The following is a 13,495-nucleotide window of genomic DNA, read 5'->3' on the forward strand; positions in this document are numbered from 1 at the left end:
ATATTTATTTTTTTACAGTATATTTAATTGCACAAGTATGGATTCGTTTAAATAAAATTATTGAACAACGAAACTAATTTTATTACAACGAAAATGTGTTCTATTAATTAAATATTAATTATTACAGGAAGCTCTTTTAAAGCCGTTAATTCATATTCCCGGTAAAAAGAGCAAACTGTAATAATCAATACTTTACTTTAATTAAAACATCAAATGTTTCTTCTAATTATGCTATCACAATAGCATTATTAGAAGAAACATTTTGAATCATATGTGTGATCAGCTGATCGGCTGAGCGCACATATAATTAGCGGGTCCGCAGCACAGTGACTTCATTGTGCTGCGGACCAGCGAAGAGGACACATGGGGGTGAGTATACAGCTCTCCCCAACCCCTCCCCAGCACTGCACCCAACCCAGCAAGGAAGGGGGGTCACTTAACCCCTTCCTTGCTGGGATGGGTGAAGTCTGACATCAGTCTGGCCCCCAAGGGATTAAGGGGGATGCAATGCACCCTCCCTTAACCCCTTGGGGGCCAGACTGTAAACAGCAATCTGTAAAGATGCTGCATACTGTAAGGTGCACAACACCACTCACAATGATGGGTGTTGTGCTCCTGTTTGTGTGTTTTTTGTGTTTCTCCCTTTTTGCTTTTCAGATATCGGTATCCTGTGGATTACGTCGGATTCGATGGACTACGTGTGTGGTGTGGGGGTGTTTTTATTTGAATAAAAAAATGTTTTCACTTGTGTCTTGTCTTTATTTCTTTACTTTATAGAATTAGTAGTGGAAGCCGTCTAATAGACGGAATCCATTACTAAGTCGGGGCCTAATGTTAGCGGTATAAAATGGCTAACACTAACCCCCCATTATTACCCCAGTACCCAATGCCACCAGGGGTACTGGGAAGAGCCGGGTGCCAGTGGTCCCGGAGCGTCAAAATTGGGGCTCCTGGACTAGGGCGGCAGCAGGCTGGTAATATTTAGGCTGGGGAGGGCCTAAACCAATGGCTCTTCCCACCCTGGTGTTACCAGGCTGCTGTCTGGGTTTTTAACCTGGCTGGTTATGAAAATAGGGGGAACCCTACTCGTTTTTAAAAAAATAAATAAATAATTTAAAAAAACGCATAGGGTCCCCCCTATTTTCATAACCAGCCGGGTTAAAAACCAAGCAACAGCAGCCTGGTAACACCAGGGTGGGAAGAGCCATTGGTTTAGGCCCTACCCAGCCTAAATATTACCAGCCTGCTGCCGCCCCAGTCAAGGAGCGCCAATTTTGACGATCCGGGACCACTGGCACCCGGCTCTTCCCAGTACCCCTGGTGGCATTGGGTACTGGGGTAATAATAGGGGGGGATAAAGATATATATATATCAGCCAGTACAATGAAGCTAACATATTCCACCAAGTTTATCCCCTTAGCGTCCCATGACGTACAGTATCTGATACGTCATGGTGACGCAGGGGGAGTTCAGAGAGGGGTCCCGTCGAGACCCCCCTCTGAATGATGCAGCTCCTGGCTGTTATGTACAGCCGGGGAGCACCTCTATTACCGGAACAGGTCCCGTTGCCGCGCCGGCTAATTAAGCATCTAAATGCAGCTGTCAAACCTGACAGCTGCATTTAGATGCTTTACTCCTCACTTTCCTGGTGTCTAGTGGGACGGATCTCCCCCCCCCCCCCGGGATGCGATCGTGGGGGGGAGATCCATTCTTCTGTCCGGGACTCAGCATCGCAATGACACTGATCCCGGCTCGGCAATACATTGCACTGGCCTGCAGCAGGCCAGAGCAATGTATCGCCGATCTCACTGATCCTTGCTGTGTATATACACAGCATTGATCTCCATGAGAGATCAGTGCTGTGTATATACAATTCCCCCAGGGGGACTTCCAGTTAATGTAAAAATTATTAAGTATTAATAAAAAAAAATCCCCTCCCCTATTAAAAGTCTAAATCACCCCCCTTTTCCCAGTTTATAAATAAAAATAAATAAACAAATATACAAACATATTTGGTATCGGCACGTGTGTAATTGCCCGAACTATTACGTTATCACATTCCTGATCTCGCACGGTAAACGGCGTAAGCGCAAAAAATTTCAAAAATGTCTCGTATCAAATCCAGAAAAAATTTAATAAAAAGCGATCAAAGAGTCGCATATACGCAAACAAGGTACCGATAGAAAGAAAGCATCATGGCGTAAAACCCCCCCACCTCAAACAGCCCCATAGACCAAAGGATAGAAGCACTATAAGCCTGGGAATAGAGTGATTTTAAGAAACATATATTTGTTCACAATGGTTTGAATTTCTTAAAAGCCATCACATCACACAAGTTATACAAGTTACATATCGTTGTAATTGTAACGACTTGAGGAACATTTATAACAAAACAGTTTTACCCCAGGGTGAACGGCGTAAACACAAAACTCCCTAAAATGAAAACAAATGCCTGCCATTGCAAAGTACTATTGGTGTTGCAAAAAATAGGGGCTCATATGGGCCTCTAGGTGAAAAAAAATGCAAGCACTATGGCCATTTAAACATAAAGTGGAAAAAGCTAAAGCACAAAAACGAAAATTGGCTTTGACTTTAAGAGGTTAAATAAAGATATGATCTGAAGGTAATTTACCCTTATGCTACCTGTAAGAAATACAATTATAAACCATAAATAACTATGGCAAATGACACAGAAGCAGTGCTTACCTTTTTCTAAAGAATGTTTATCATCATCCACAGCCGGTAGACATAAAATTTTGGATGCATAATTATCCAGAAGTACAATATTCTTAGCAATTTTTGCCTCCACGTCTCCAAAAGTACTCTCAGAAAAGGGAACATTTACCATAAACTCTTCATGAATCATGTCCATTGAATATCTAGGTACGGATATCAATTCATTATGAAAAGGATCTTCTACTGAGGGAATTTCTGGCCAATCTTTCTGTAAAAGAAAAAAAAAAAAAGTGAATACATAGACTGCAAATTGTCATGTTTCTGGAACCCTATCTACAAGATAAGGGATAAGTGTCAGATCACAGGGGGGTCCAACCACCAATATCCAGAACGGTGGCCAGAGTGTTTGTTATGAATGTTGTTATGAATGAAGTATTGCGTGAATAACAGTTACATTCTTTACAATCAGCCAGGGTCCCATTCTAGAGAGTGAAGGGACCTCCCATGATCCAATACTACTTTATCCAAGGCTACTTTATCTCAGAAGCCCCCTTTAAGGGATCATGTTGAGTGACACTGTATAACCCCTTGCCTCTGCAGGTTGTTTTGGTGTTAATAATCAGGTCATTTTTAATTTTTGCATTTTCGTTTTTACCTCCTCGCTTTCTAAAAGCCATAAAGCTTTTAATTTTCCAGGGGTGTCGTTTTTTGCACCATGATTTGGTTTTTATCTGTACCATATTTGTGTAGATGGAAATTTTTGAACGCATTTTATTATTTTATCTGATAAATAATGTAAAAAAAAAAAACAATAATCCTAGTGTTTTTTTCCTCTTTTCATTTACGCCGTTCACCATACGGGAATAACATTGTTATATTTTACTAGAACAGACAAATACGCATCATACAATATATAAAATGTGTACATTATAGGGGTCCTGATTACACTAAAGAATGTAATTTTGAAACAAGGGGTAAAATGGACCCTCACACCGTCACAGCTGATTTATGAGATGTTGAAAAGTAAAACTGGATTATTGTATATAAACAAATGAAAAATAAATGAAAGAAAATTGATAATAACATTATCTGACCATACTTTCTCTTTAATTCCTAACACTTTAAAGAAAACCATTCCTGACTGGTTTTAGTATATAGTTTTTATTTTAGATGAAATAACTATCGAGCATCTTTTCCTATACAAACATAGAAGATTGTCATCAGAAAAAGACCATTTGGTTCATCTAGTCTGCCGTTTTAGTAGTTCCTTTTTTATTATCTTAGGATAGATATATATTTATTCCAGGCATGCTTAAAGTGACACTGTCACCCCCTTTTTGAATTATGACTGCTCTACACAGGTTTAAAATCTTAAATGTAGCTTTTTTCATACCTCATTTTCTATCATACCTCATGATGCTTGTTCCAGTAAAAAGTGATCTTTTATCATCTGGGATTGGGATACCTGAGCGGGGCTTCACGGCTGAAGTGCCACTTAGCCACGCCCCCAGCCCCACTTAGCCATGCCCCCTCTGTGACGTCATCACCAAATAGGCCCTGCCCCCTCAGCAGCCATTGGAAGGGCCAGTCTAAAGGTCCGGGCCCCACCCCCACTAGATTGGCCCACACCAATGGCCGCTGAGGGGGCAAGGCCTGTGCGGCAATGACGTCACAGGTGGCGTGGATAAGTGCCGCTTCGCAGGGCCGCCATCAGGGCAGTATTGCTGGTAGTGCTGTAAGGGGCCTGGGCCAGGTGACTCACAGAGGGGGGCCCGGTGCTGCTGTCAGGACACTGCAATGCTTAGTGAGAAGAACCCACCTTTACAGACCTGTTCTTCTCACTAAACTGCAGTCTGGGGGTCCTGCTCCCTCCCCTGTGTGGAGATGTTACCGGGGCCCTCACCCTCCTGGCTTTCACAGACTCCTTCCTGCCCCGTGCAGATGAGGAGGGGGAGGGGCGGGAGAGCTGGTGCCGGTGAGGAGGAGGAGGACAGAGGATCTGCAGGTGCTGGGAAGATGTAAGGAGCTTCCTAATGAAATGTAAGTGCCTGTTGGTATGTTTGGGAGTGTGTGTGTGTATATATATATATATATATATATATATATATATATATATATAATATGTGTGTGTGTGTGTGAGAGTGAATGAATGTATGTATGTGTGAGAGTAAGTGAGTGAATGAATGTATATGTGTATGTATGTGTGAGAGTGAATGAATGTATGTATGTATGTGTGAGTATGTGTGTGTATGTATGTTTGAGTGAATGTATGAGTATGTATGTGTGAGAGTGAATGTATGTATGTATGTGTGTGTGTGTATATGTGAGAGAGTGAATGAATGTGTGTGTGAATGCATGTGTGAGAGTGAGTGTGTATGTGAAAAGTCTGCTCTGACCTGCAGAGGGAGCTGTAGCACTTCGGGCAAGCTGCTCTTCCTGCAGGTCAGGGCACCTGCTGCTGGGCCGCTCGCCTGCCCGCCCCCAGGAGACCAGAACCACTGCGCGCCCCCATCACCTCATCCCACAGAGTTATTCATGCGAATGCTCCTCAGTGTCATGTGATGAAGAGTTCATGACAGCGCGCTTGTTTGCTGACAGGGATGCTGCAGCTGTTGGTGCTGCCTAATTCAAACTTGGCGGCCAGGTGAGCGTGTCCTGTGAGTCCAGCGGGCTTTGTGTCCCATGCTGTCGCACAAGCTGGGATCATGCTCCCCCAATGTCACCCACACTGATGATGTCTCCTTCCCGACTCCCGTACACTGAAGAGGTCAGAAGTGAGAGACACCTGAGAGGAACATGTGCTGGGCCGGTGTAGCAGAGCTGAGTTAGTAGACATGCTGGGAGCTGGAGGACTGTCATGTGGTGTCAGAAAGGATTATCCCATTCTGTGTGTATCCAGCTGGTGCAACACTACAACTCCCAGCATGTACTGACAGCTAGCCTGTGACAACACTACAACTCCCAGCATGTACTGACAGCTAGCCTGTGACAACACTACAAATCCTTGCATGTACTGACAACCTGTGACAACACTACAAATCCCAGCATGTACTGACAGTGCATGCTGGGAGTTGAAGTGTTGTCACAGGCTGTCAGTCCGCTAGGATTTGTAGTGTTGTCACAGGTTGTCAGTACATGCAGGGATTTGTAGTGTTGTCATAGGCTGTCAGTACATGCTGGGAGTTGTAGTGTTGTCACAGGCAGTCAGTACATGCTGGGAGTTGTAGTGTTGTCACAGGCAGTCAGTACATGCTGGGAGTTGTAGTGTTGTCACAGGCAGTCAGTAAATACTGGGAGTTGTAGTGTTGTCACAGGCAGTCAGTAAATACTGGGAGTTGTAGTGTTGTCACAGGTTGTCAGTTTATGCTGGGATTTGTAGTGTTGTCACAGACTGTCAGTACATGCTGGGAGTTGTAGTGTTGTCACAGGTTGTCAGTTTATGCTGGGATTTGTAGTGTTGTCACAGGTTGTCAGTGCATGCTGGGATTTGTAGTGTTGTTGTCACAGGCAGTCAGTACATGCTGGGATTTGTAGTGTTGTTGTCACAGGCAGTCAGTACATGCTGGGATTTGTAGTGTTGTCACAGGCTGTCAGTACATGCTGGGATTTGTAGTGTTGTCACAGGTTGTCAGTACATGCTGGGATTTGTAGTGTTGTCACAGGCTGTCAGTACATGCTGGGAGTTGTAGTGTTGTCACAGGCAGTCAGTACATGCTGGGAGTTGTAGTGTTGTCACAGGCAGTCAGTACATGCTGGGATTTGTAGTGTTGTCACAGGCAGTCAGTACATGCTGGGATTTGTAGTGTTGTCACAGGCAGTCAGTACATGCTGGGAGTTGTAGTGTTGTCACAGGCAGTCAGTACATGCTGGGATTTGTAGTGTTGTCACAGGTTGTCAGTACATGCTGGGATTTGTAGTGTTGTCACAGGCTGTCAGTACATGCTGGGAGTTGTAGTCAGGGGCGGATTAACTTTACCAAAGGCCCTGGGCTGTTCACCAAGCCTGGGCCCCCCACCCCCCACCCCACTGTAACTATGGCGGAACTAGCCTGGCGTTACAGTACAGGACAGATAATGTCATGATGTCCTGATTTGTGCAAAATTGCCATAAAAAAAACTGTGATTTTTTGCAAATCATGGCGGAAGTGTAGACAGGAGACAGTACACCACTGAAAGATTTGTAGTGTTGTCAGTACATGCTGGGATTTGTAGTGTTGTCACAGGCAGTCAGTACATGCTGGGATTTGTAGTGTTGTCACAGGTTGTCAGTACATGCTGGGAGTTGTAGTGTTGTCAGTACATGCTGGGATTTGTAGTGTTGTCACAGGCAGTCAGTACATGCTGGGATTTGTAGTGTTGTCAGTACATGCTAGGATTTGTAGTGTTGTCACAGGCTGTCAGTACGCTAGGATTTGTAGTGTTGTCACAGGTTGTCAGTACATGCTGGGAGTTGTAGTGTAGTCATAGGCTGTCAGTGCATGCTGGGAGTTGTAGAGTTGTCATAGGCTGTCAGTGCATGCTGGGAGTTGTAGTGTTGTCATAGGCTGTCAGTGCATGCTGGGAGTTGTAGTGCTGTCGCATGTTAGCTGTCACCCTGTGACAACACTACAACTCCCAGCATGTACTGACAGCTAACCTGCGACTACACTACAACTCCCAGCATGTACTGTCTACCTGTACTACTACACACTGCAATACTGATAACTGTTACTATGACATATCAGAGATTGCAGAAAAGGTACCGTACATTATATTTTGGTTTGTAAATCAGCAAATATTTTGGCTGTATGGGGCCCAAAAATTCCTGATGGCGGCCCTGCCGCTTCGGCCATGAAGACCCGCCCAGGTATCCCAATCCCAGATGATAAAAGATCACTTTTTACTAGAACTAGCATCATGAGGTATGATAGAAAATGAGGTATGAAAACTGCTAAATTTAACCTTTACACCTGTGTAGAGCAGTCATAATGCAAAAAGGGGGTGACAGTGTCAACTTTAAAGAGTAACTGTCATTTAAAACATTTTTGCAGAAATCAGTAGTACAAATGAATTTAAGAAAGTCTGTAATAGGTTTTATTAGGCAAAAGAACTTCCTTCTGTACTCATAAGGTCCCCCCCCCAAACACACACTTCATTATTAAAGGGGTTGTCTAGCAAAAAACTTTTTTTTTTCAAATCAACTGGTGTCAGAAAATTATATAGATTTGTAATTTACTTCAATTAAAAAATCCTAAGTCTTCTCATTAGCTACTAAATATGCAAGAAATGTTATTTTATTTTCAGTCTGACACAGTGCTCTCTGCTGACATCTCTGGCCGAGACAGGAACTGTCCAGAGCTGGAGAGGTTTTCTATGGGGATTCATATAAAACCGAGACAGAGTTCCTGTCTCGACCAGAGATGTCAGCAGAGAGCACTGTGTCAGACTGAAAATAAAACATTTTCTGCATGACATATAGGAGCTAATAAGTATGGGAAGACTTGAGATTTTTTAATAGAAGTAAATTCAAATCTACAGTATATAAGTTTTTGATATCAGTTATCTGAAAGAAAAAGATTTTTGCTGAACAACCCCTTTAAGAAAAATCTATATATATCACAGAGAAGCAAAGTGAAGATGGGTTTGCACTGCCCATTATAACCTATGGAGGCATGAGGGGCTAAGGGGGATAAGTGAGCAGGAAGAGATGAGAAGCAGTCTGTGCAATGTGCAGATTTTTTGGCCACAGAAAATGCTGGGTTGACATCTGTTCAGTGCCGGTGTGGGAACTCCTGAAAATTTGCTAAGTAAATAAGAGGCAGCACAGAGGCTAGTCTGCATCCACACTGCAGATGAGCATAGGAAAAGCAGACACAGGGATTGGGTTTGCAGGGTGGTAACAGGAAAAAAAATGGCATAAACTAGTGATAGATGGGCAGACACAGTCCTGCACCTCATATACATTCACAGGACAGCTTATCCCAAAATGTCCCCTAAAATGACAGTTACACTTTAAATTTGGTTACTGTAGATTTACCAACCACATCTGCTGGAAGTTTGTTCCTTCTTTGTTACTTTACTACATCCCCCAATCCCCCCCCCACCCCCCCGCTTTTCCCTCCTTTCTTCCAAACTATTCCAGATTTAAATCTTTAGGTCTTTCCCAAACTTTTGTTCTTTAGGCCATTCACCATTTTTGTAGCCCGACTTTGGACCTATTCTACAGCTCTGTGATGTGCCGTTCCCTTGTTATTCTCACTAGAAATAAATGACTCAATAACCAACTGGGTTACCAGTTGGGGGCATGACCCTACACGGTCTGGCTCTGTCAGCTCTGACCAATTGGTAACACCCAGTTGGTTATGAGGTCATACATCTTTTGTAAGAATAACAAGAATGGCTCGACACAGAGCTATAAGAAAAGATGTTATGTTATTTCATTGTCATTGCACGTATTTGCTAAAACAGACAGATCAGGAGTGGTGACAGGTCTTCTTTGAATAAACCAAAAATTACTGCAAAATCTATCCAAAAAATGTGATTGGCATAAGCTCAAAGGAAGCGGGATAGCTACATGTTATAGACCTTATGACAATGGCACAGAGTTAGTAATAAACAGTACGGTTTCATTTCTATTCATTATACACATTACTCTGAGAGCATACCACATATCACTAGAAACACTTATGCTGTCTTAGCCATCACCTCTGTAGTTTATATTATCTAGATGCTGAAAGTGCAGGGATTTTATATATATGTACAATCTATAACAAGGGTGCAGAAAGATATTTCTAAATGTACACAGTTTAAATTGTTAGTTCTTGATGTGGCCCGACTAAAAGCTTCCCATAATCCGCGGTAAAAGCTTTACAAGTCTTACCAAATGTTTAAATGTGAGAAATTCTTCAAATGTAGCTGGTGGGTTCTGCATTTTCTAGGATGGAAACAGAATGATAAAAATGAAAGTTTAAAAAACCTCAATCAGTTTATAAAAATTGACAGGTGGAGCCATTCCATTACATACTAAAGAAAACCCTCTTATCTTTGCCTTACACATTGATCTTAAAGCGCAACTATAAAATATTTTGACCATTTAGTTTTAGTTAGCTTAGGCCATGATAAGATTTTTTGCAATATACATTATTAAGCTGACTTGAACAGCATTTTATAATACATGTAGCCAAATATCATCTCAAGCCAGTGTCGGCCTCTGTGTTACTTGTCAATTCTTGTTTGCCCCCCCCCCCCCCCCCTGTATCTAATCCCACTGTGTGTGATACTATCTGCTAAGGCGCTGGTCAGCAGTCAGTGGATGAAGGGACTCAGCAAGGGAGATGCCAGGGGAGGCCACGCCCCTTTTCAGACTGCCAGGAGAAAAATTAATGTGGGCAACATGTGACTTGTGGGTTTTTTATAGGAGTTTTTTTATTTTTTGGCCAATTATAGGACTTAAATTATAGTTGTGCTTTAGGGTATATTCACACGGACGAGCCCGGCAGGTCCTGGCAGTTCCCATACACTACATACTTGCTGCGGTCTAAACGAGTATGTAATTGTACCGCCCTTAACCCCTTCTGCTCCCCCGCTGTAAGCATACTTTACCTGTCCTTGCTGCACGGGTCCGGCGTCCTGCTCTCCTGTCCGGCCAATCAGTGTGTTGCCCAGCCGCAGCCACTGATTGGCCGGGCGGGAGAGCAGGACGCCGGACCCGTGCAGCAAGGACAGGTAAAGTATGCTTACAGCGGGGGAGCAGAAGGGGTTAAGGGCGGTATAATTACATACTCGCTGCGGTCGTTTAGACCGCAGCAAGTATGTAGTGTATGGGAACTGCCAGGACCTGCCGGGCTCGCAGCGAGAATCTCGCTGCGAGCCCGTCCGTGTGAATATACCCTTAAGGGGAATCTGTCTTCATGGTAGCCTATTTTAACCTATTGATACTGTGAGACATTTGTTTCCCTTTATAAATAATTTTATTTAAATTGAATATCAAAAAACAAAAATGAAAAACACCAAGAGACATAATTAAAAACACGGCAAATCCATGGTTAACCCAAGAGAAAATATATACTGGGTGTGTAACCTACAGGGAGCTGCATACAAATACTTATGTAACCATGATCTGAGTGAAATTAACCAATAAAAAAATAATATAGTAAACAATTATATCATTAGGTATTGGAACACAGAAGATATATATAAATACAGTGTACAAATAAATAACCTACAAATTCATGACCATATAGAAATTATTACATTGAGATGAAGTGCAAACAGTGCAAAGAACCTCACTAGCTCCCAAGTGGGAACGACTAGTGATCTAATAAACATCAATTCTGGCCTCCGGGCACTACTATAGATAACCCCTACAACACCAGAAAATAGAGTACCAATACCGGAAAATAATAATCCTAAACTACCAATACCAAACGGACTCAGACAATCATGAAGCAGCCACCCTGGAACAGACTCCACGCGTATCGTCACCCTCCGGCTTACTCGGCTCTCTCCGGCAGAACCATAGGTATGAGTAGAACACCCAAAAAGAGCAGAGTAAGCCAGTAGCCATTGATAGTAACTAATGTTTTGTTTTTATGTAAATGAAATGAATAAAAATAGTAATAGGAAAGACTTGTGTCAATGACTACATGGTACGTCTACTAGACTATACTTCAGAGCCACTGTTTTAGAGAGTTTGCACTCCAACAAGATGTTATCCCATTTGTCCTGGCATATTAATACATGCCTCATTTACTTCTATATAAAAGATAATTATTAAAAAGGCTCTTAAAAGCATTAGAAGCCTTGAGAATTGCCCATATGTTTACATCCACTTAAATAGACCTTCTGTGTTTATTTAACATTTAAATCCTAGTTGATTTATTCTTTCCACTTGCATGTGTTTTACAGGAAGGCACTGAACACGTGCCAAGAGGCACAATACAAAAAAGGGTATGAAGAGAACTTATAATGGGCAGTATAAAGTAGAGTATGGAAACTCACTGTATCTTAGAAAAAGCAATAATAAATCATAAAATACTATTTATTTTATCTTCTTTACATGATGTAGTAAACTAAGAAAATTAGGCTCACACATCCGTAGCCATCCACAATTACATGAACTCACCAATGGTGATCACCGTTACATAGCTTTAACCAATCTATGACTGGTGCAGGGGCCCATTTTTGCCCTAGGCCTACAGCACCTCTTTCTTCTTGCAGCAAGAATAGAGAGGTGATAAAGGGCTAGGGGACAGATGCTCTAGGCTCCACACCACCGGAATACAAGACATTTTTTCACCAGAATACAGCACTGGTAGGAAAACGAATCCCTGCACTAGCCTTGGATTCGATAAGTACTGGTGGTTTGGGGGGCTCAGTACAGATTCACTTTTAATGTTGTAGCAATCTAGCTTTCTTTATAAAACCTTTCCTAGGACTTCCATATTGGAGACACATACTTGTTTTCTGTTTTAGTTTTAAAACAATTGTCAGAGAATTGTCATGGATTACTCCAAAAGTGACAGATTACAAAATTTCTTAAAGAGACTTAAAGTGAGATGCATAGACATGTCTGAGTATAAAGTTGCTATTCTGCCTAATCTAATTCTATGATTAAAAAAAAAAAAAAAAAGATGTGGCCGCACATTTACATACCATACACTGATCCACTGATCCGAGGGTACTCCATCTGGGATCTTTTTTTTTTTTACAATTGCTGAGGAGGAGGGAAGTAAGAACAAAAACATCTATTTACTTTGGGCTCCGGCACTGCCACCTGCTTCTTCCTGCTCCCGTCCCTGGTCTCCAGTCGCTTCCTGGTCTGAGACATAACTTGAGATGTGACATCTCAGGCCTGCTCAGCCATTGCTGAGACATTACGTCTCAAGTCCCATCTTAGACCAGGAAGCGCCGGGAACCAGAGCAGCGCTGGATCTGAGGGGGTAAGCAGATGTAGTTGTTTTCACCCACCCCCTACCTAACTATTGTGAAAAAAGGGCCCTGGCTAGAGTACCCCTTTAACATAAAGAGTTAGTATACATTCACAGTTCTTGATGCATGTGTGCCCCTAACCTAAATGGAGCAGTACTGAGTGGCAACCACCATCACCCCAACACCCGTGCTTATAGAGGGAGCTGCTCTCTAAGTCCACCAACACCACTGCTGCCAGACTAAGCCTGGCTCTGGGCTACACCATGCCAGTCAGCAGGTACCCTTATACTTATGCTTCTGCATGAGCACTACTGCTGGATATCAGTGACTATTCTGGCCTGTGACCTGAGGATCAGCCCGTAGCAAAGCCTACTGGTGCTGGGTGGATTTTTTAGGGTAAATCAGTTTGTCACCAGAGTGCAAAAGGCTTTTCCTATAAGACAACCTTTAACAGTTGGACAGTATACAGACAGTATTTTAGCAGTAATCAGAGATGAACTACCAGGTATATTAGAAAACTTCAACTTTTTACTAAAATACAGTAAAAGTTCTTTAAGGGTATAAACCCACACACCGTATACGCAGCAAAAACGCAGCAAATACGCAGCAGATGTGATGGTGAAGATTTGATGCTGTGTTCAGTTATTTAGATCTAATCTGCTGCGTATTTGCTGCGTATTTGCTGCGTATCGCAGTAGTAAATACGCTGCATATACGGTGTGTGGGTTTGTACCCTTAAGGAAAATGTATCTGCAGAAGGTAAAAATGTTAGAAGTAATTCTTAATAATTACAATAGCCTTTTCTCAATAGGAATGTGCATAGGGTACTAGTTAGGGCAAATATCACAATCTTTCTTGTGCAACTTAAGGCCGCTTGTATCTACGGATTTGAGCAGCAATCAATCAACGTG

At 42.5% G+C, this 13,495-nt stretch overlaps 1 protein-coding gene across 1 annotated transcript in view; it reads right to left on the reverse strand.

Moving 5' to 3' along the window:
• The window catches only part of FAM227B (family with sequence similarity 227 member B), a 224,133-nt gene that overhangs the window by 193,077 nt on the left and 17,561 nt on the right, over positions 1 to 13,495 (reverse strand). The window contains exons 2-3 of the mRNA XM_069983195.1: positions 9,535 to 9,588; positions 2,707 to 2,944 (exon numbers count right to left, since the gene is read on the reverse strand). Of these exons, the coding sequence (XP_069839296.1) occupies positions 2,707 to 2,944; positions 9,535 to 9,585 (289 nt within the window). The 5' untranslated portion in view covers positions 9,586 to 9,588. The remainder of the gene's footprint in view (positions 1 to 2,706; positions 2,945 to 9,534; positions 9,589 to 13,495) is intronic.

This window comes from Dendropsophus ebraccatus, chromosome 1 (assembly GCF_027789765.1).
Source record: "Dendropsophus ebraccatus isolate aDenEbr1 chromosome 1, aDenEbr1.pat, whole genome shotgun sequence".
NCBI lineage: Eukaryota > Metazoa > Chordata > Amphibia > Anura > Hylidae > Dendropsophus > Dendropsophus ebraccatus.